The sequence below is a fragment of the Pseudopodoces humilis genome, chromosome 17, assembly GCF_049639895.1.
Source record: "Pseudopodoces humilis isolate 2021_Gansu_Grassland_sample_001 chromosome 17, ASM4963989v1, whole genome shotgun sequence".
Classification (NCBI taxonomy): Eukaryota; Metazoa; Chordata; class Aves; order Passeriformes; family Paridae; genus Pseudopodoces; species Pseudopodoces humilis.
The window spans coordinates 4,754,875-4,779,036 of NC_142216.1; the positions used below are offsets into that span (position 1 = coordinate 4,754,875).

The window sequence follows — 24,162 nt, forward strand, 5'->3', positions numbered from 1 at the left end:
TCACTTTTGGTCAGTTGACACAGACATGCTTAAATTAGTCTTCCTGACCCAGTTCTGCACGTTCCCACAGCACTTGCTCCTCTCTCAAAGCACCAGGAATACCTCACTGTGTGACGCTCAACGCGGAGTTTCCGAACCTCAAAGGTCTCCAGAACACGCTGTGAGCACGATCAAAAGAAACAGGACCTGTCCCCAGGCGTGCACCTCCTCCCCTACTCCTGCCTTGGGAGCAGAAACTCCTTTGGAGAGTGTCTGATGCTGGAAAAGTTCGGAGTTACTCCTATAAAACAGAGAGTGTGCTCGTTTTCTTCCCTCCTCACCAAATATCAATTAATGCAAAACCAGCATTATTGAGTAAAATTGAGTAAAACTGCCTTCAGAATTGATGAGAGATGCTGCAGGGATCAGGCAACTGGCACCACCATGAGTCTCAAAAAACCTCACAGAACGTTGTACAGACACCATGCACCTCCTGAAGAGCAGACAGGAAGCACTGGACAGCATCTACCTTTGGCTGTGAAGAAAAAAAACCAGGGGAGCATCTAATGAACCCCATCCCCAAGATCCTGCTTGGAACAGCAGCCTGGCCTTCATGTACACCAGCAGAAAACCCAGACTTCATGCTAAACTTGCAAGCCAACTGTTCTATTTCAAAAGCTCTTCCTCCTTTTTCTGGTCTATATCCCCACTGCAAGAACAGGATTTTGCCCAGAAGCCTCCTGGCACAAAAATTTAATGCATGTAGCTAAATCCTTAGGTGATAGATTGAAAATAGCCCTTAATATGATTTAAACATACTTCTTGTTGTTTAATCACTGAGTCTCTTTTCATCTTGATTTTGTCCTTCAAACAGCTGAACATAATATTCACGTTACTAAATCCCTTTCTTGGTAAAACTTCTGATTTGACAGTGTAAGCTTTTCATAGCAGAATGAAAGCAAACTGTGAATAGAATTGGTAACAAACAGATTAAAATAAACGCTTTAAAATGCCCCAGTATGTGCTAGATGTGTGTCTGAAGATGGTGGTTTTTAGGAAGCAGGAAGTAGGTTAAGTGGAGATGTAACAAAATGTGGTTTGCATCCTTTTCTTCCAGGAAACAAACTTTTTCACAAATGGAACGTGCCCAGGTCGTGTAAGCTGGCCCAGCCCTGACCTGCAATGGGCACCCAAAAACATAAAGGCAGCATCATGAGCTTAGTGTGCTGTGTTACAACTTCTCATTTTACCAAGTGCTCAAATGCTTAAACCAAAACCAATTTCAAGTACTGTTTTCTATGCAAACAAGATTCAGTCACCTTCACAGAATGATGTTTTACAGTACCATGAAGATCAGAAAATACTGTGGTCCCACCCAATGTGACATATTTTAATGGCACAGAGCATGCAGGTCTGAGTTTTATGTCCAATGCCACAAACTCCTATCTTTTATGGCACTTCTTGAAGTTCATTTTAATAACAGTGGAAACAAAAGATAAATTTCTTTCTGCTCCATTAAAGCAATTATCTTCGACTCTTCTTTTTGAAGTGCAAAGAAGGCATGTCTGTGATGTGAGATCTAAATGACTGGGTTCTGCTTCTGGAAGGCTACCCAAGGGGGTTTGTATCCTTCAAAGTGATTTATTTCTGGCAATCCAGGGGTTTCTCTCTTCAGAAGAATACCTGTAATAATCTCATGAACAGAGTGTTTTGAGAGATTGGCTGCTTCTTCAAGATGCCTAATCAGCTACTTTGCAGCTGAGACTCTTCTGAAAATTAAATTACACCATGTCTGCTGACATTAAAAAACAACACTGAGAAATTTCCAAGGCATTACATCTGCCTTGACTTCATTGCTGCTCTTCTTTCTTTTTTACTTCATTGACTTATAAGGAAAACCACAGGTGACATGATGAAACCAACAGACACATGAAAATAAAATGCAACTGTGCATATTGGGGTTCTATTCAGTATCCACAGGGGTGGGAAATCTGGGTTTATAGCATCTGGTCTGCTTTACAAACATCAGGTGTTTGTAACATCTGAAGGCTGCTGCACATTCACAAAACTTTCTCTGTAGGACTGAAGTGATTGTTACTGGCTTTGGAAAAAAGTCTGATGCACTGAAGCCAGCTCAGCTCCAGGAGCCCTCTGGAAAGGCAGGCTCAGCCAGCTGAAGTGAAGAGAGCACAACTTGTAAAACTACCAAGTAACTGGAAATGCTTCAAGCTCTTCCCTGCACTGAGAGTTCACCCAAAGGTGACACACCAGAGTCAATCAAACGTGTGCTGATGATTAACTTGGCATTCCTGGAGAACAGCTCTCCCTTGTACAAACAAAGCCAGGCTCAAGCCATGCCAATGCTCTAAAACAGGACAACAGCAGACCTGGGTTCTCAGCACATTTCTCAGCCCTTCCAGCATAAAATCAACCAAGTATTCTCTAAACATTTCAATTGAATTCCTCTGCAGAAAAGCCAGGCTGCAGCTGCTGCTCAGCAGCAGCTCACTCCAATCTGATCCTTGGCTACAAGGAGGTGTTGGGGCAGCAGGACTGTGGATTTGTGCTAAGTTATATCCGATTTCTGCCTTGGGCTGTCCTAGTTATGAACAGAGTCCAGGGGTGACAGATCTCCTGCTGAAGTAAACACACTGTAGGTAGGCACAGGAGAGAGGGAGAGAAGAGAGCTCTGCTGAGGCTTAAAAATATTCTAAATCACCCAGCGCTACAGCTACTCCACTGCTTGTAACTTTTACTCCAGTCAAGCGTGCAGACCTCTGTTCATGTGTTTTCATTTTTATGGCCTTTCTGGTGTCCCTGTTGCCTGCCTTAAACATCTTTTAAAACTGCTAGTAAATCATACTTCACTATCTATAAAGGACATTAGAAGACTGTATCAAAATTATACAGAACTACTAATTTCTGAGTTACTTTCTCTTGCCACCAGCACTTCTTGGACCACACAACAACCAGAAACAATTAAGATCTCAGTCAGTGAATGCATGTTTAAGAGCACATACTGTTAGCACTAAGAAAAGCACAGCAATATTTTCCAGAAGTCAGATTCAGCAAACACACTCGGGCTCTGCAATGCTCACATGTCCTTTTAGGCATTCTGCTACTGCACTGCGTAATGCCAAGTTATATATCCAGATATTTTCCTCCAGGAAGGCTAATAACGTGGATACCTCTGAACAGTGCTCTGAAATTACAGCTTTCCTTTGCTGCATGTCATGGATCGCTTACTTCTTGTATTAGATTATAAATGGCCATGCCAAGTTACGGGTGCGTGTACAGCACGAAACACAGGCGAGCTCCTAGCAGAGGCCCCTGGTGTGACTGAAATTCAGCTGCTGCTAATAAGAAGAAGGGAAAACATTTCCATCTGTCTGGATTGGGGAAAAAGGATTTGTGAGCCTCTGATTCATCTGCATCCATATGCTGGTATGTAGACAATACTTATGGACACACAGACATATGTGAGGCAGCCAGCAACAGGAACCAAATCAATCACAGATCACAGCATGTGATTTGCCTAATTATGAGTAACACCTCACATTTTTTATCTGTGCAAAAAGCACTCTGTGAGCGAGCAGATGGTGCTGCTAGGGGATGGCACCAGCCTCAACAGTTGCAGATGCAGAACATTTACACAGCGCGCTGAAAAAATGACACAACACAAGCTGCTTCCTGGGAAAAAGACTCAAATTGAACAAGTGTCACCAAACAAAATACACATATTTATTGATGTTCTGAACTTATCTGATCCAGCCCCTCTCTTCCAATCAAATATATACATGCAGGTCAGGGAGTGATGCTATCTAGACAGCTTTGAAGTCTCTCAGAAGTGCCACGTGAGCTGCCTAGCACAGAGCGGTGGAGGTGCAGACCAACCTGAGTCTAGTTACAACCTGCAAACCATTTAAATCCACACAAGCAGAATCAATAGGAAGAAGCCCTGCAGAGAAAGCAATTACACTGCAAAAGCAACTGTACTACAGCAGGGTGAGGGCTGGGAGGCAGGATGCAGGCAGCCATCCTCACCTCTGTGATTACCCATTGGAGCTCTCTCCCATGCATCTGGCCTGTGAAATGACAAGGTGCAGCCCAGACATGTTCCTGCAATCAAAGTGTTTCAGTTTCTGGGCTCCTGTCACAATTAAAAAGCTCTTCTTTATGAGCCCCAACCTTTAGGTTTGCTGTGCTCCATAGGTAAATGCAGGGTTGTGCTTCAGGAAATGTGTTTGAAGGCACAGTGAACTTGTGTTTTCAACAGCTTCGTGGCAGTAATAATCTCATTTCTTGGATCTGCAATTATTTATTTATTGGAGACTATACACTTGCTGCTGCACAAGACACAAAGAAAGATAATCTGACCATTCCTGGTGATAGAAAATTCAGCTTTTCTATTCCAATTATTTTATTTGTTGTTTTTCTGCATTTTTTTTTCCTGAGCTGCTGCAAATGCATACTCTGGTGTGACAGGTTGGAAGCAGCTATAAAATGATTGATGAAAACCATATTTAGGCCTTGTTGTGTGAATATTTATTGTAGAAATATGCTCAGTTAACCCTGTAGGGGAAGGGCAGAAAAGGAAAGCTGGGCCTATTACTGTCCCTCTGATAACAAAGTGATTTATCTGCTTTAATTGTGGTACAGGGTTATGGGGTCACAGAAACACCAGCACAAACTGGTTTTGAATTGCTGAAATCCAACCACTTTGTTTCTTCTGCTTAAATGATCAAGAGCTGGCTTTAAGAAGGATGCTCTGTGGGTCTTCCTCCCAAGAATAAGCAGAGGGGCCAAGCTCTGAGCTGCAGAGCTTGTGAGTTAACTCATATTAACTCAAAGTGTGCGTTAATGTCAGACATGAATTATCTCAGAGAGGAAGAACTGCAAACCTCCACTGTCTTGGAGAGGCTGAAAGTCCAGCACTTGAGGTGGGAGGGCACTTGGACAGGTAAAATGACAGATGCAGTTAAGCATGGGACGTGGAGATCCTAAATCACACTGCACACATGAGAGAGGGCATGGCAGCAAAGGTGTGATCAGCAGCAGAGCTGCAGAAGCAGGATGCTTGTGTTGGGATTTGGATATATCTTGTGGCTGCCAGTCAACAAACACTCCTGAGTATCTGCTCTGGGGTGAGGAGAGGAGAGAATGCAGGGTACTGCTGTGGTACAGGGCCCATGAGCAAAAATATCTCCCTCACCAGCTCCACTGGGGATCTGGGGAGTGGTATTTCAAGAGATGTCAGGCTGGCAGAAAAAGCAGCAGATGCTTTTTCCATGCCTGGAAGAAGACAGGAAAGTTGTTTGGGGAAATGGTGAGTAATGGCAAAAGCAGCCAAAGAGAATGGGATGTGTGAAGGTAAAACAGAGCCCAGGGAGGAATATCAGAGCCAAGGACTCCAATTACTCTTTGGGCAATCAGCAGGGTGGCTCAGCCTGACTGTTGTCTCCTGTTTTGAAGAGGTATTTTTCTGCTGGTGTTTTTATTTCTGAAGTTCTTCCCAAACTCTGGAGGAACAGAACTGATCGGTGAAGGCACCCAACCAGTGGCTCCTACCAGCAAAGGGCACAGGAGGGGTCCTGCCTGTTCCCCTTTCTTCTGCTTCACCTAAGCTACACCTCCCAGAGTGCTGCATAATAGACAATGCTGCACAGAGAAACAAAAAGCCTCCTACTCTCCCAACTTTGTACCAACATCAAGGCTCATCATTTATAAATAACAGTTGGGATCTTCAGAAAACGAAGAGCAAAGGTCAGTTTGCAGGAGGAGCTGGTGTTTTCAAAAGGTAGCAGAATACAGAAAAGATGTTTTGGCTTGAAGCAACAGCAGACATACCATCAAAGGTGCTTCTCAAGCCAGCAGCTGTGACAACATGCATGCCACTGCCCTGTGTGGCCTTTACTTCATTTAAAGAGTGAGGGATTTTCTGAAAAAAACCTGGAGGCTACAGGCTCTGAACACCCAGCCATGGAAAGCAGCAAAGGAAGCCTGTTCTGGCTCATCCCATCAACTCACTGCCCTCCAACCATGGACACCAAGACCTCAGCTTCAGCTGAACAGGTACTCCTGGCCTCTTACAGCAATTAGTGTGTGTTTGGATTAGGGATTATTTGCCATTCACTGGGTGACTTCACCTGCGTGTATGAAACAACAGTGATTCTGCCTAAAGGAAATAGCAGCTGCTCTAAGGTCATGAAAAGATGTGACCACTCCTAACCTGCAAAATATACCTAGAAAAAATGGGATTTTAAGAAAAAATAATGAGTTGTTCACACTTTTACTAATCAACCTAATCAAAGGAAAGACAACAGCTTTTGGCTGAAAAACAAATCCTTCCTGGAGAGTGATGCTTGATCTGTCAGACAACTGACCTCTCTTTTCCCCTCAATCAACCCACTGCCTTTAGTTTATTTGTTTTTCTGTTTTTAAATATTGATGTCCTACAAAGCTTCTCGTTGGAAAAAGCACATCTGACTCCTCAGCTGTGCTGCCTTGGGCTGCAGTCCTGTCAGATCACATCCAAGAAGGCTCAGTTTGCACTGGCACATCAAAAAGATTTCCCAGGCACTGTGGAGTGCAACACAGATGATTCAGTGAGCAGCAAAGCTTCTCCCCAAATCAGTAACCACCCATTCCTGGTGCCACAGCTTTTGCAGCTGCTGCTGCCTTCTTAGCAGAGAATCAGGACTTGGATGTTCACCGCTCTTCTTCATTGGATGCCCCATCACAAATCAGCCCCTTGTCTAAATCAAGAGAGAACCATTGGCATCACATATTCTTTTGCTGAAGGAGAAGAAGGAACTAGAAGCAGAGTATCAAGCTGCAGCTGGAAAGAAAAATATAAAGCCTAGGTCATCAAAGCAATTTTAAGTGTCTAGTTATAGATTACTCATCAAGAATCCAACAAAGTAACCTGCACTGACTAAGATACAGTGGGAAATCTTGGCATTTCCTCAGCATTTTCATGAACAGTTATTTACAAACCACTGCTGAATCTGAAATAAACGTAAAAAAAATCCTGAAGAAGAGTTCTCCAAAAGAAGACGTCCTTAGAAGGGATATTGCTGGGAAAATGTGGATGACAGCAGCACTGGATGCTCCCTGGGGAACCTCAGGGGTGCAGAGGCAAAAGCCAAGGAGGCTTTAGCTCTACTCATCCACAGACAAAAAAATTAAGGCTTGAAAGTGAGGGATCTCCTGCAGTTTTATGCAAGGATGGCAAACAAGGGTTGTGTCTGATAGATGAACAAGGAAGAAATAGTGTGAGTAGAAGCACTTTAAGTTTTCTTTTTGTTCCACAGGTTATTCTGTTTCAGAGGGAAAAGGAGGAGCAGACTCCTGCTAGTACTTCAAACAACCTGCCTCAAAAAACTTTCAGGCCAGGCTGGAAGCAGGCCTAAAAATCCAATGGGACTCGGAATTACAGAACATCAGGAGGAAATCAATGGACATGTAGCATTTTATACTGAAAACCTAGAGTAAATCAAGAAAAAAAGAAACAACAAAAAAATGGGTGCCATGGAAACCACTTTCTTTCACCACCCCCCAAGAAGAACAACTTTTACTGCATGTGCTGTTATAGGAAACATGTTCCAACCAGGAAGATCTTAAAAGCCAAAGAAATGGTACTTTTTTCTTTCAAGAGCAGTAAGTTAGTTTTCCCAAGATCCTCAACAAATTTGTTCTAATAGAAAAGGAGCAAATTTAAATTTTTCTTGTTTTTGCCTGTATTCTTCCTTCTCCAAGTACAACATCCATTATTTAGAAATAAAACAATCAAAGAGATATAGCAACTGGTGAATGGAACCTGGAAAATCTGACTTTGCTTTCCTGTCATAGATCAAAGAACACATGAACTGAGCTGTCTGCAAAACCAGTTCTTTGTGCCTGCACTTTCTAATGACAGCACAGCTTGTCTTGTCAACTCCTGCCTTACAAAACACATAATTTTCCTGCCCAAACCGTTTTGATCAGCAGAAGAGTTGCAGAAGCGTTTGCTGTCCTGTGGTAAGAAGATACAGAGCTCTGCTCTTCAGGCTTCTTGGAAGCATGAGGAAAACATAATTTTTCTTTATAATTGGATCTTCCTATTTGTCTTTCAGTGTTTCCATTTTCTATTTTTCTCTATCTTCCCTCTACCCAGACTGCATCAAGTTTTATTTCTTTTTCATTTTTAGTATTAAGAAGTTGTTTTTGTACTTCAGCCTCTACAAAGCAGCCAGGATCCTGACTGTCAGCAGCAATGTCTAGACATAGTAAATCCTTAAACTCAAAGCCTTTGCACTCCAGAGAGAGAAATGCAGCCCCTAGAGTAGCTCATGTTTTCTGTGCCCCACTGTCCTCCTTTTCACTAAATAAAAGTGATTTCTGGGATTGTGGCAAAAATTCAATGCAAAAGCTGAGAGCCCACAGAGCTCACTTTGAGCTGGGATGCCCATCACTGGTTTTTGTTGCCACAGGGTCCAGCTGCAAATGTTTAGAATGAAGAGGAGGTGGGAATCGGGTCAGAGCAGCAAAACAACACATGATCTGAACAGTTTCTCTCCCCTCACACGAGCATCTCAAGCAAGAAATTTTACTTGTCAAAGGGAAAAAGCAAAATACATCGAGAGATCATTTGGGAAATTCTCTGTCTCCTTCATGTTTAGCTCCACAGCCGTTAACTTCTCTACATCAGCCTCAAAGTCCCCCACAAGAAGGTGAAAAATGCTGAGTATAAAGTGCTTGTGCAGCTTATGGGGTCAGATATCACAATGATCATATCAGATTTTCTGGACACAAAGCCTCCACTGATGTCAGGGTAAGGAACCACAAACATGTGGTTGCCAGGGTTAGTTCAGAGGTGCACCCAAAATGCAAATCTAGACAAAAGTTGAGGTAGGTAGCCCACTGGGCACAGCTGATTTGCTTTAATAGGTGTTGATTACACTGCTCATATTGCATGAAATTAAAAAAGCTTACAAATGTTATGAGCCATTACCCTTCCATTTAAGAGATCTTATGACAAGTTAGCAACATCTAATGAAATCCTTTTTAAAATGCCATAGGCAGTTTCCATGAGATTTTGCTTTGAAATGCAACTTGTGGAGTTATTTTTGAAAGTTTGTTTACATCAGAGCTTCCCTTCTTGCACATCTTTGGGATGCTCTGATTTGGAAGCTGGTGGGATACTTCAGTTCCCTGTTGTGCTCTCAATGTGGGGCACACAACACCAGCTCCTTACAGAAACAACCAGGAATAGGCATAGCAGGATTTAATTCTGTTATTTGTCACAGTCTTTCAGCCAGCCTACAAAATTCCCTGAAAAATTCAAAGCTGAGAGACTTCTGACCAATTTTACTATGAAGGTAAAGGGAAATATTTTCATAGTTGCTGCAAAATTTACTTAACTTTCACCTCTTCAGCACTCTGGAAATATCACAGAGCCACTAACTGGCCCCAGAGTGCTGGGGCAGCCAAGGTTCAGACTGAAGTAGGCTCTCTGGATTTCATTGCTTCAGAATGAAATTTATTATTGGAGAGCATAGCAGTTTTATAAATCCCACTGGGCAGTCACAGCCTACTGCTGTCCACAGACTCAGATCTGCTTTGGACAGCAATGGCAAAAGTATCTGTACATCAGGTGAGGGTGTTTCTGCCAAAATGATGCCTTTTGCAACTTGTTCTTCCACTGAGACCCCCTGACTGACAGCTCTCCTCTGCTGATCTCTCTCTGAGTCAGGCAAGCAAGACTCAAACTGACCCAGCTGAGAGACATCTACAGCCCAAGAATATTGGAATCTAACACAGCACCAGAGTGGTGCCACAAGGATGATTAACAAACCTTTCAGGGAGGACTGGAGATGGCCAGGCATGGCTGCAGGAAGCTTGTTTGTCTTGGCTGTGCCATCCACAGCAACCTCGATCTTTTTGTCATCTTCTGATCCAAAACTCAGCCAAAGCAAGCTATGAAGATGCAGTCAGAGGAGGTCCTGCAGAAGCTGATCTTGGGGAGTGGGAGACTTTTCTACCTGAAGCTAGAGTGGCAGCTGCACTGCTCCAGAGACCAATGCCAGGAGACCAACAACTGCAGAGCTGGCAGGAGCTCCCACAGGCTCAGATGTGTCACAGTATTCAGAATCACAGAAGATTCCTCTCTTCTTTGAAGGACCAGGCCCCAAGGGAACAGTGAAATGCTGGGAGGAGCAATGGCTGCAGAGGTGGTGGGAGCAGGCAGGGACAGCTGAGTGATGGCAGCATGGAGAGACAAACTGCATTTCCTCATTTCCACCCTGTGAAGGTTTCAGTGAACATGCTGAAACCCTTAAGCACTTTTCTAGACCAAATCACCAGGAAGTAAATCAATGTCCTTTTATTTCTCTGTGAACTTTGACAAAGGAAGAAAAGGAATTATTCTGCCTTCTCCCTCAAAAAATAGCAACCTGCTTTCACGCTATCTATCTAAAAGCTACATTTCTACTACCCAGTTTGAGCCCCATACAAAGTTGCAATTATCTTGCCATCTGCTTTCCCTTTTTATCCAAATTAGTATGTTATATTGCTTATAAATATGTATTTACGGCTGAGGCAGGTATGCCCCACTGCGGGCACATGTCACTGTTTAATCCAAATGCATGGTTTATTGTTTTGCAGTCAGTATTTTTAGCTTGGAGGCAGGTATACCTGCAGAGCAAATAATACAAAAGAATATGGCCATTACAGAAGTGCTTCTGTGCTTTTAAATTATAGCACTTTTATTCCAGAACTGAACAGTGAGACAAGTACATTGGCAAAATAATTATTTATCACTCTTAAAAGCTTCCTTTAAAATTTCTATCATTCAAATACTGGCTGGGGAGAATGCAAAGGACAGGGAAACATATTTTATGCACTTGCTGGTCTAGCTTTTATGCTGATAAGAACTTACTAAACACCAGTAAAGGGATATAGCAGTTATCAGCCCTAATTCAGAACTGTGAATTTTTCAGGCCAAACAGATGCCCTTGCAGAATCCCAGCCAAGTGTTAATGACAGCCCCAGTCCTCCTTCCACTGGAGTCACCACTTATTTTGCATGGCTTCAAATGAGGGCAGGTTTGCTCCAACGACCTGAGCAAGCACAGCGCTCTCAGAGAGACACTCCTTGCCACACTGAGTAGGACAGGGACCTCTAACATGCCCCAAAGAAAGGAAAATAACAAAAAGACACAGTCCTTTGCCTCAGGCTTTTCTTTTGAACTATTTTTTTTTTTTTTAGCTGATTAAAAATAAAAGGAAGCAGACCTTCACCATGAAACCAGCTATATACACTAAGAGATCTCTTTATAAAGACACTTGAAAATCTCCTCAAAATCTGTTCATTTTTCCATCCCTTTATATCTGTGCAACAGCAGAACTTGGAGCTCCCCCAGGTAGAAAGGTTGGTGCCCACATTTAGCTGTGCTCCCAGACCCATCAATAGGAGAGTCTGAAAGAGAGCTGAAGGGACAGGACCCCAGTCAAGTGCTTCTCACTGAAGCAAAGTTGTCAGGCAAATCCATACTCTTGTCTTTAAAAATGCTCAGTGTAAAAAAAGTAAAGCCCAGGTGTAAACATTTGCAAACTGAGTTTATTTTTTTTCCTATCTATGCACTTGAAATGAACATTGAAAGGGCAAACCCATCCTAATCCTATCATGGCAATGTCTTTCTCTGCTTCCTGAAACTGAGATTATCATCTCATTGGTTGTCAGACAGCTCCTGAGAGAAGTAATTCACTGGATTTTCCTGTGTAATCACAGCACAGGATTTTATTTCTGTTGTTATCTGGATGGAAAATGCACACAGCTTGTTCTGTGTCTTGCCCCTTTCAAGTTACTTACAGACCTGGATGTGCCAGGCTTCAAAACATCCCAACTGCACTAAGAAAGCTAAATCTGGGCTAACTCTAAATTGCAAGCAACTTGCTTCTCAGCAGCTCATCTCAAAACAGGCAGGAAAATTTCCAGTTTTAAATTTCTATTCCAATTAAGGCAATGAAGACTGAAGTCCCCTAAACTGTTGCCACTACTTTCCAGGACATAAAATTAACGATTCCTACTGCTGTGTACAACTTTCAGTCAAAGTTGGTCTGATTTATAAGCAAGCAGATGGTGCACACGATAGTCCACAATAAATTACAACAGTTAGAAAGACAGCTACATTTTGAGAGTGACAGTGCAGCTGAGCTACAGATGGGTTTATAGATGACCCTTCCAATTTTTAATAATCTTCATAATTTATCTGCAAGTAAAGAAATGTGAGAATTCCTAATGCACCTCCTTGACTAAAAACAAATAACTTTTATTTACACAGGCAATACTTCATGGTCCAGTTATCTTCTTAATTAAAGGCAGCAAGATGCTCATGTTCCATGCAAGTGGCATGGAAAAAAACACTGCTCAATGTGCAATATGTTCAGCTGGGAGTTCAGGATGCTCTCAACAGTCTGGGAAAAGGGAACACTTCCATCTCCTTTCTTTAAAAAAGGCTACACCCTCTCCTCTGCATAAAACCTGAAGGGATTTGGGGGGGCACTCCTGGGAGGGTGAAGGAAAAAGAAAGCAAATCTTGGGGGTCAGATACAGAAAGAAACTGGCTGGAAGCAGCTTTGAGAAGTCACTTCATGTCAGTGATTTCTCTGCCTGGGACCACACCACATCCATCCAATCCTTCTTCTAAAATCTGGAATTTCAGTTGGAAGGAGAAGCACATCTAAGACAGCTGCTCTGTCTGGTAAGGTGATGAAGGGAGCAGGACCTAGCAGGGCTCTTCAAGGCACAAACTACAGAAGCTCAGAGGTGCCCACCCAGCAGTCTCCTGGGATGACATTTGAGGGCTTTTCCTCCTCTCTAACCCCTGATCTTCCCTTCCAGCCAAATCAATTTGAAAAACAAATACACTTTTAAGTGGAAATCCAAAACTATCATTAAAACAGAAGGCAGAGCTCCTAGGAAAGCAATTCTGTGTGTAATTTTAATTACCAACTTCCTAGGATTCAAGAGATGCAGCAAAGGAGAGGCACCAGTGACAAATTCAAGCTTTCAAGAATAATCACAATTCCCATTTTGGAGGTATTTTGGCAGGGATTTCCCAGCTCTGCAGCACATGGGGGAGCAGCACCACAGAGATACATGAATGGGAAAATCCAGTACATAGAGCTCATGGGACTGAAGCCACTTACACAAGAAGTCATTTTTCCCTGCCCTTTCCAGGCAGCAGCAATGCTCCTTCACCCACTGCACAGAACAACACTGAAGTTAAATTTGTTGTGTTTATTCAAGAAAATGAATTAAATTCTTCTATAAATAACCAGAATCTAAAAGTTCTTTGGCGTTTATATGAGACCATTATTTATTACTGTACACATCACTTAGGTTGTTTAATTAAACATATGAAAAATTGTATATGTCAGATTATTCCTGGGATGCTCTTTACTATGTTATTTGTCATATTTGTTTCTGTTACTCTTCACATATTTAAAGCTGCATTATGCACTTCTGAAAACCCAGAGAAGATCACTCTAGAATTAGTATGGATGTTCATCTGTTACTGAGCTCTGAGTTTGGCACTTTATTTTAACAATATTCATCAGGTTCAGGAACTGCTACCACACTTCCCTCCAAGACAACACTGGGTCATACTACTGTTCTTTAAAAAGATCCAGTGTTGATTATTTAACAATATTTTTAAATATCCTGTAACTGTAAACCTTTGATTGACTGCAGTCCTTTCACTTGCTTTCAAGAGGCCAAATTCACACACAGCACAAGAAAGCAGAAGTTATCTGAATGCAGTAGGATCTCTGCTGTTGCCCCCAGCCCAAAAATAATTCCAGGGTTACCACAAGCAACCCAAAAGCCGGCACAGGCTATTCCAGTTTATTCCAAAAGCCAGAGGAACAATGTGCATGGTTTGTGTAACTGTGTGGTTCCCACAGGTTCCAGATCTACTCCAGATCAGACCTCCTGGCTGGCAGCTAACAGCAAAAACCTCCTGGATGGGGGATGAAGCAAGGAACACACACAGGCCTTACCGTACACTTCTTGCTCCTTGCATTCAGTAATCTGTCAATGGTGTGGAAATTACTTTCACAGCCTCAGGAAAGGGACACCTTTTGCACTCCCTGACGTATTAAAATGTAGATCAATATGATAATATGAAAACAGTAAACTCCCCAGTAGCAGGAAGTAGTTCTCACTTCTCTTAGCAATCAAATATTATTTCCATCAATGTAACTAGAGAAAAAGAAATGTAGGTAGTGATTTGTCAGTCTATTTATCAAACCAACTGCTGCACCTGGTTCCCACATATTTTATATTAAAAGGTGAATGACATATAAGGTTTTACAGGTTCCGTTTTAATTCAGGGCTGAAAGCATTTATAGATATGAAGGTTTTCTTATTAAGTTTTCTTCCTTAGTTATTATGCTTGTTCAAATCAATTCCTAGCCATCTTACAGAGGTTACAACCTTCAATAATTAAATGGGGTATCGTATTGCCTGTTTTGTTCATTATGCTCCAAGTTCCAATTTCTACAAGAGCACTGAAATGCTGAGATAAAAGGATGTTAAGTTTATTTAATTAGCTATCTGCCATTGTTATCAAAAGGGAAGGTTGGTATCTGACTCAAATTAACACTTTAGATCAGGAAATAAGACAGATTATATCTTCTGACACGGATCCTGGAAACTCTGTAGTTGTTTCAGTTATTTTAAAGCTGCTCAGAACATACAGGACTGCATTAGAAAGAGCAAAAGTCACCAACAGCCAATGAAGTGCTGCTATGAAAATGTTATTTCAATCACACTTGGGTTCTTTCTCATTTCCAGTAGTTAATATTCTTGCCACTTTTGTCAGGGAGTCACTTTTAGCAGCATTGAATTTTAACTACACATAATTTTAAACCAACATGAAATGGGACTGAGTACATAATGTGGGTTCATTGTGCTAATGAACAACAGATCAGGCCCTTGTGCCAAGGCACCACCTCTCTGCTACACAGAAAAGCTGTAACTGGTTAAAAGTGAGCTGAATTTCAGAACTGCCATCCCTCTGCCTCAGAAATAACAAGTCCTCCAGTTGAAGGCTGTTTAGGATTTACCTCAAAAGAAAACAAAGACAGTGTGAAACTTCAGAGGTCCTGGAATAGTTTTAATTGTGGCTTACACAAACCAGAGCCGTGGGTATTAACTCTGGAACTGCCCAGAGGATTCAGTGTCTGGATGAAGTCCTCGAAGCCTGGCTCCCCAAACTGCATCTGTCTAGAGAGGCCAATGGCCAAAGCAACTTCTTCAGTAGCCACGTCACCCTGCCACTTCATGGTTTCTTCCTGTTAGGGCTACAGAAACAACCTTATCCTTTCCCAAAAACTTACTGGTCTTGATCTGATTTCTTTGGCGTAGAGAGGTTTCAAGAATTCTGAATCTCCTTCAAGCTTCAGCCCCTTTTCTGTGATCCTCAGGTTTCCCATTCCATCCTGAAAGACAGTAAAAAGAAACAACCCTATTAGTTACAATTACTAAATTTACCAGGCTGCCAATAGCTGATTTCTTTTTCCACTGATGATAACATGTATAGCACTGGGAGGCACTAGAGAATGAAATTACTTGTGTTATTCTTGTAGCTCAGCTTCTGTGCAAAAAATATTTCTATTCAGAACTATCTGCAATGCCCCCCAGTAAACCATTTACACAGATGAAAGATGTTCCTTTAAGCTAAGTCATTCTCTACTCACAGAGAGGCAGTGATGCTCTGTGTTAACAGGAAACTATTCACTTTAATATTCACTGCCTGCCTTTATAATATAATAATATACCTGCTCATTCATAGCAAATCCCTGTAAAGAGTGTCTGATTAATATCTGTACAGATACACTCACAGAGAGGAGAACTGTACCGAAATATATTTCACCTCTGACACACAAAAGTTCTAACTTTTATTAAGATGAGGGATTTATCTTCACTTAGGCTATAATTGCTTAGAAAGGATGTGTAAGAAACAGTGTGGGTAGGGAATTGCACAAGTACATCTATAATCAAAACCACATCAAGTGTAAGGTATTATTTCCAAGATTCAGAGTGATTGTCAAAGTTTGCAAGGATTGAGGTAAACTGTTTTTTTCTGAGAAAAAGATTATTTGAAGAATACCTTTTTGCAAAAAACTGACTGAAATCACCAGGATTAGAGAGTAACATGAGCATCTCCATGCCTGACTCACAGCTGTTTTGGGGATTTTATGGGAAAGGGGAATGGACATGGGTAGAAGGCATAAAAAGATCAAGAGGAGACCAGGAAAATCCAGGAATACCACATGTATTTGGATCTACATCTAGCATGCTTTCCAATCCAGATGCAAAAATGAAACCCCATCTGTCTGCTTCCTCTTCCTCCCACTGCAAGAGCACCTCCAGCCCCAGATGAGGAATCAGTGTCTCTCCAAGAGAGTGGAGATCTAACCCAGACAGATTTCCATGAACTGCTGCCAAAAGGCCTGAATTTGGAGGGATGAAAATCAGAGACATCGCAGGGCTCAGCAGCAACACTGGTCACCTGCCAGAGGTTCTCCCATTCCAAGAAGTGCCATTCCCTGCCAAGTTAAGACTGTTCTTGCCAGATCCTGGTGTCTTGTGAACAAAGGTGATGCTGGTTGATAAAGTGACCACTGCCATCTCATTTTGAACTGAAGGCTGAAAGCAAATTGAGAGACAGATGCTGGAAATGCTACTGAGATGGGTCATAAAATGCCACTCCCCACATTTGTTGGCCCTAGGTGTAAAATATCGGCCTGTGAATTCTGGGTTGATGGTGGCACAGAAGGGGTTCATTTATCTCAAGAAAAGTATGGAAAAAAATGAGTGAAATATTATTATGCTCCAAAAAGCCCAGATTAAATTTTGATAGCAGTGTATTTTGTGATTTGAGCGAGCAGGAATTATTACAGCTATCTGCAGACCCTCACACGTTTTGGGCTTCTAAAAAAAATCTCTACAGTTTTGGTTTTTTTCCCAAAAATAGATTATCTCAGTAAGGTTACAAGCCCTGAGGGCTTTCACATAGCAGTGTCTGGTTTTACAAAGAAAAGCAGCAGGTCAGGCAAGCTGCTGCATGCCCCAGACAGCTCCAAGAAGGACCAACTCTGTGGACAGCGATGGTGACCCCTCCAGGGCTTGCTCCTCAGCTGAAGTGGGGCAATGCTTTTTCAGTAACATGGACCCAGGGATAAAAAGGGACTTGTCAAGCCACCACTGGAACTGTGACAAACCAGGAATTTCGATGACTCACGACTCTGTTCTGTTGTAATGACACAGACCCAGAATCCCACACTGCTCTTCTCTTGTGTGTTTCTCTTTCTCTCCTTCACCCTCTGTCTCCCAAGTGTGGTCCAAAGGATTTTTACATATAAAAATGTACATAAGGGAAGTTTAGCTGACAGCCAGCAGGTCCTACACATCCCAAAAGAGGTGTCAGGCCTACGGGACAAGGTACTACAACCAAAACACCAAAGGGACATTTGATTAATCGAAGCTGGTGTATGATCTTACAAACCCACTGGATTGGAGAGAAAGAGGCATTTCCCCATGCTTCTTTCTCAATCTTTGAGAAAAAAGCAATAAAATATCAATCTCAACCTCCACCCCCCCTCACCTTTCTGTCCTCCTGCATCTGCCATTAGCAATAAAAGCTGTGCCCACCACACATCCCCTCTTGAATTCCTGGTGTTTGGGAGTGGATCAATGCTTAGCACTGTCATGTTTCTCATGATTAAAGTTGACAGTTTTTCGTGGTGACAGTCTGGGTCAGCAGGTGGAAAAACAAGCAAAGGTTGTACCCTTTTAACAAGTATCTTGGCTTCTTATAATACAATCCCTAGAAAATTATATTCCTCTATTATTTTCCATTAGGAAAAAAAAAATAATAAGCTCACAGGATTATACAGAGGTCCCAAATTACAGATACATTAGAGAGAAATCATTGTTGGAAAGACTACTTCACATGTTGTTTTGGATAAAGTACCTTCATCCTCCCTAAATTATATGGTTTAATAACAAATAAATGTCATATTCTGCTACAGAGAATAGATATGAAAGTTCCTATGAAATTTCATGGACTGTGACCTATAAAATGTAGCAGAAAACTGCCTAGAGTGACAAAGACCAAGATGTTTTATTAAACACTGTGTCTGTGATTGGTATATATCCTTATCTGCCACTCTTCTGCTTGTGAATAAGGAGAGGTATTGATTATTTCATACTGTGCCATCTGAAAATCATTGTTTCTCTCCTTTTTACTAAGACTCCTCAGCAGAGGGAATGACTTTATAGTGCAGGCACAAGCCAGGTTCGTGGGAGCTCCCAGGACTCAAGCTCCAAACAGGAGGCAGAGTTGGGAACCTTCCATCACCACCTGCTTTGAATTTTTCTGCTTTTTGGGAGGGCATGGCAAAAACTTTCACATCAATTACATCATTTATGCCCTCTCTCTTTTTATGCAGTGCCTTGTAGTGGACAGGCATAAAAATTTATGTGCTATTGCTGACTGCTCTGGGTTGAAAGGGGATAGCAATCCTGAAACACATAAATGTCATTTTGGTGATGCTGAATGGGAAAGGAATTTTGGATTTTAGTAGCTTGAGAAGCATCTCATTTTTACACCCAATTATGAATGATGGCATTACTGTTAGGGGAAGAGCTCAGCATTGATGGTGTCTGATCACCAAAGCTCCCCTCTACCTTTTTGTGGCCACACAGGCGGCTAAAGCCCAGCTTGTGTTTGTTTTACTTTTTAACAATTTGGGTTACTTTAATTTTACTTTTAATTGCAAGGCTGGTAGCAGGAAGATCCAGCTAATGGAGTAAGACAGCCACCCTTACCAGAGACATGTAACTCCTGTGGTACAGGCTTAAAATTGAGAGTAGGCTTAGATTAGATATTAGGAAGAAATTAGGAGTGGTGAGGCCCTGGCACAGGGTGCCCAGAGAAGCTGTGGCTGCCCCTGGATCCCTGGAAGTGTCCAAGGGCAGGCTGGATGGGGCTTGGAGCCATCTGGGGTAGTGGAAGATGTCCCTGCCCATGGCAGGGGGTGGAACACGATGGTCTTTTAGATCCTTCTCAACCCAAACTTTTCTATAATTCTCCAATAAATACCTGGATTGGTACTGGCTGCACTGATCTGGGTTGATTCCACACAGGGACAGGGGGAATTTTCAGTGCTGTCTCATTCATGGGCAGCTTTGTTAGACCAGGCTGTGCTCACGCTGCAGCTTAACCTACTCAAGAACCAAGGTGATGCTGACACACATTCAGTGTCCCTTGGTGCCAGGATCCTTTGTCCTTTACAAACACAAAATGCAGCCTCAAACTCTTCCATGCTTCCTCTCCTGGCATTGCTGAACAAATTTCCTGTTTATTGAGGTCTTTCTAAGGATTTTAAGGACACTGGTGATGGGTGACAGATTGCTCCAGCTGTCTGCTGGCCACCACCAGCTCCAGTGGGTGTTTCCCACTGGTTTTCCCTGCACCTCCATCCTTTCCAGTTTTCAGGAGAATAGCTGGCAAGGTTTGTCTCTGCACAGCAGGTAAGCATTTATTTTTTTTTGCTAGGAATAAACTGAAGTTATGTTCAGCAATGTCCTGTGGGAGAGAATTATCTTTGGAGACTGCTTGTGTCAGATGGCTGAAACACCTGATTATCGTTGCTTGTATTATTGATTGTTGTGCTCTGCATTGCTTCCAGATATGTGCAAGTTATTACACAGCTCAATACATCCAAAGTTAGGAAAAAACCCTCAGCAAAGGCAAGTGACCTCATTTTTTTTTTCCCCTCCTGGGAAGATATCTGTGCTGTCCTTTTCTCTCTGACTTGACATTAAATGTTTCCAGATTCCAGGTATAGAACATATCATTGCCAGTTCTTCACAGCCTCGAACTTGTTTTAATTGCATCTGCCCTCCCTCCTTCTCCTCATTTTCTTCAGCTAATTCATCATCTTAATAAGGATCCCAGTATCCAGCTGTGGATCAGCAGTAATATTTTCCTATGGAAGCCACCTACCAGCAGCACGAGTCCTATGAAGTTAAATCTGGTTACACAGCTTGGCCCAGAGCAAGAGAGGTAAGATATATCAGAGATAATGTGTGAAAACTCCTTCCTCTGGCTTAAGACCTTGCTTTGAGACCTCATGTACAGTCTCAAGTCTGTGTGGACAGCAGAGAAAACCAAGGCAATGTAGCATTACACAGCATCCAGGACCTGTGTGCACAGATCCAGGATTACCTGTGGATTGTACTGTGACGTCTCATGTCCACAGCTGCCATCATCTCCCTCTTCCTCTGCTTCTTGACCTCAGCTGTCCCTGTCTTATGCCTTACTGGTGGTTTTTGCCTCTAAAGGTGACAGGCCCAGGGCAGGAGAAACTGTGCTGAGACTTCAGGGGGTGAAGGAAGGTGACCCCAAGTGCCTTGGATCACTGTGGGACAGAGTATATCCTTCTCCAGGGAAGGAGGGAGATGCTGGTGAAGCACAGCTAAAATTCTGCAGCTATGTGGTGCACTAAAACCACATTATAAATGGAGCAAGAGCAGCAATCACTGCTCCCTGCAGAAGGCTCCATCCAGAACCCCACGACAGCCTGTGAGGAAACACCTCTAAATAATCTCTGCTGCTGCAGCCATCAGTAGCAGGAGACATGGATTTAAATGAACACAGACCAGCTGTGGGAGTCACCCACTGGAAAAATACCTCTGCAAGCTGATGTTAAAGTTATATGAGCTCTGTTGGCACTTTTAGTTCCTTCCACAGGTATGAAGTTATTTGTGATAGCTACAGGAAAGGCAGGAGGTTTCTGGCTTGTGAAGGAATTTTGTGCAAGTGGAGGAAACTGCCTGCAGACCATGATGGTTAATGTAAAATTCAGCCCAAACAAAGCCCTTGCAAAGCTCAGAGCCCTTCCTTCCCAATGGTAACTCCTGCTTTTGTGAGCTTCTCTGCTCACAAAACTGCAGAAACAGAGACAGAAATCGAGGAGGATACAACAAGAAGAGCACAAGAACCGAGAGGACATCCCAGCCACAGCAATGAGATTTGATGCAGAACATCTTGGCTTCATTCTTATCAGGCTCACAAGATTAGGAACAGCATTAGGGATGATTTCCATGTGCACATTCCCACCAGCACCCTTCTCTGTTTGTTCCTTTCTCACTGACCAGGTGCTCCCCAGAGCCACCACAATTTATGACAAAAGGTACTCAAAGAGCCCCATGAAGCTCATGTGGAAGGGAAAAGACACGGATAAATTTGCTGTAGTGGAAATTAAGGAAAAAGTCTTAATGAGCAGGAGGAACAGGCTCAAATGTGGTTTTCCAATTACTGTTTCAAGTAAGCTACAACTGACCAAAGCAACTAAATCTCACCAACTGAAACAATTCCAAACTAGTGTTGGAATAATTTCTAAACAATTCCTTCAGCCAGAGCTTGAAGAAAGCTCAGCTCTGGATTTACTGCATAGTGCTGGAATTACTCTAGGCAGGAGTATTACTTTCCAAAGCAAAGTGCTATTGAGCTTATTCAAAGTATGGTCAGGTGTGGCACCACAAAACCAGGATTTTGGGGAATTAAGCCACCCCATCTGAGAGTACATTTTGCAGGGAAAAAGATTAGCAGACCTTCTGGGGAAATGATTATGAATCCCAGCATTGTTACTACAACTCAGCCATCACATGCAGAATTCCTCTCCAGGGTAATGATTTCCCTTTCCACTGGTACAGCAGGGAAGAGATGGAAACTTGGCTTTCAGTCCTCCAACTCCTTGTTACAGAGCACTTTGGCACTGCAGCATTATAAAATGAGCCACGCTCTCTTGAGCACTCTTCTGCTTTTTTTCTCCAACACAAATAGTAAGGTTTCACATCTTACCATCAACATACATTCCAAATGTGTCCCTGGAATTCTCCATCTTTTTTAGTCCAGCTCATTACCATAATTATGCTAACTAAAAGGGAAAAGTCCCATCCTGCAGAAATTTGTGCTCACTCAGAAGTGGGAAAAGAAGATTTTTATACTCGTAGGAACAAGCAGCCTTCTAATGCAGTGATTTAGTAACAAAATCAGCACAGAAACTCACTGATGCACAGGGTGCAGAAAGAGTTCTTATAAATTATGGCCTAATGCTCCTTAACTATGATAATCTGTCAATCACCAAATGAAGGATAGAACAAACACTTCTTTTTTTTCAGACTACAGAGATCTTGGACACAAAGTCCTCTGTGGTATTGCTGCTCTAAGTTACACCAAGGCTGATTGGACTCACTCATCTTTACAGTGCTGGAAGAAGTTTCCAGGGAAAAGAAGGAATTTTTAATGTTTTTTCCCTTTATGTTAGCGGATCCCTTTTGTGCTCTGTCCTTACACTCTGAAGTAAGATTTTTCTCACTAATACAGCATTTAGCAGTTCCCCCCACCAGCAGTGAAGCTGCAGATTAAGGCCTGGCAGTGTGAGGAGGAAGGCAGCAGCTCTCCTGTGGTGTTTCTGAAGGTGAGCTCAGAAATGGGGCCAATTATTGGGTCACTTTTGTCTGATGTGAAGATGCCAGAACAACTCAGGGACACGAATTAGAGTGTAACACCAGGTCTGGGCAAAGAAAGGAGGCCCATGCAAACACACCCAAAACTCACCCCAACACCCAAGAGAGCTCAAAGCACAGGTGAAGAGAGCCAGCAGGGCTCCAGGCCCCATCCCTCAGGCTGTGATGATGATCCCATTTGATGATCCCATCCCACAGATGGATTTTCAGGTTGTGGGGACACGACTGGAGCTGCACTGACCCTCCCAACCCCACAGCTGTGTGAGAAACTCCCTGCCATGACAACCCCAGCCTCCAAAGGGGGGTAAGCGTGATGTCAGTGCATATTTCCAGTTGCTTCACTCACTCCACTCCTCCTCTGTTTCCAAAAGCCAGGAGAAAGCAGGGTGGGCAGGGAGCAATATTTTCAATTTCAATATTTTCAATGCACCTCAGTTAATCACTGCTGAGCCCCCATTTAGCCAGTACCAGGCATTAACTGATGAGCCTGCACTTGCAGATAATCATCCCGTGCTACCTCTGCAGTCAGGGGAGAGAAAATGGCAAAAGGGTTCATCTAGAACCCAAATCACTCCCTGGAAGTGCTTCTTACTCACTGCTGTGGGTGAAGTCACCCTCAAAGGCAACTTAGGAATTTTCTGGTTGCCTTTAGATTGCTGCAATAAACCTGGACCTCAGTGCAAAGTGCACTAAAAGTGCACCAGGACTCAAAAAGAAAACAAACAGGTTGTCAGTCAAACCAATAAGCAGGTATAATGAAATAAAGTATATTTAAAAAATGTGATTCCAACTATATCCACATAGTGTGACTTCAGAGATTATCTGAATGACTTTTTATTTCTTTTAATCAAGACTCATACTTTCAGTAAGAGACAGAGATAGAGCGTGTTCAATTTATTTACACAGGTAGGTAATTTCCTTTAAAATAAAATTCTCTTTTTCAAGAGGAATCCATAGTCCCATGGTTAAGAAACTGCCCTCAGTGCAAAAGAACCACCACTGAATTTTTTTAGCTGTATTTGTCACAAAAAATATATTATTTTGCTCTTTCACTATCAGAATATACAGAAAAATAATTTAAACTGTCTTCCAGACTTATCTACAGTGTGTCTATGACATTGATTGTAGTGAGAAAGGCTCTGGGGACAGCAAAGAAATGAGAGAACTGAAAGTGCTGCTCCCAGAGAGGCTGAAATAAGGATATTGCTTCTATTGCTATTTGAACAATTGCCAGTAAATAATTATTCATAGAGGAAAATATATGAGTATGTTTAGGGCCCCTCACCACCAGGAATGGTGGGCAAGGAATGAGATGTGATCCATGGAGTGCAGCTATTGATTTCAAATTGCTCCATCAATTTACACCCACCTGGCACCTGGCCCTGAGGCAGCAGGAGGAAATCACTGATAGAAATAATGGTTTGGGTTGGAAGGGAGCCTAAAGATCATCTCATTTCAACCTCCCCTAGACCAGGTTCCCCTCAAAGGGGAAACTGAGGCACAAAGGTATCCACCAACACGAGAAAACTGTGCCAAGGGAAGCACAACCAAAGTCTGTCTCTCACAGCCTGTTGTGTGACAGCGCTGCAGCTGAGA

The 24,162-nt window shown here is 42.6% G+C and overlaps 1 protein-coding gene across 4 annotated transcripts in view; it reads right to left on the reverse strand.

Moving 5' to 3' along the window:
* SGCD (sarcoglycan delta) overlaps positions 1-24,162 on the reverse strand; it is a 313,850-nt gene that overhangs the window by 60,366 nt on the left and 229,322 nt on the right. For all 4 annotated transcript variants that reach the window (XM_014253192.2, XM_014253193.2, XM_088063532.1 and 1 more), the window contains one exon: positions 15,363-15,464. In XM_014253192.2, the coding sequence (XP_014108667.1) occupies positions 15,363-15,464 (102 nt within the window). The remainder of the gene's footprint in view (positions 1-15,362; positions 15,465-24,162) is intronic.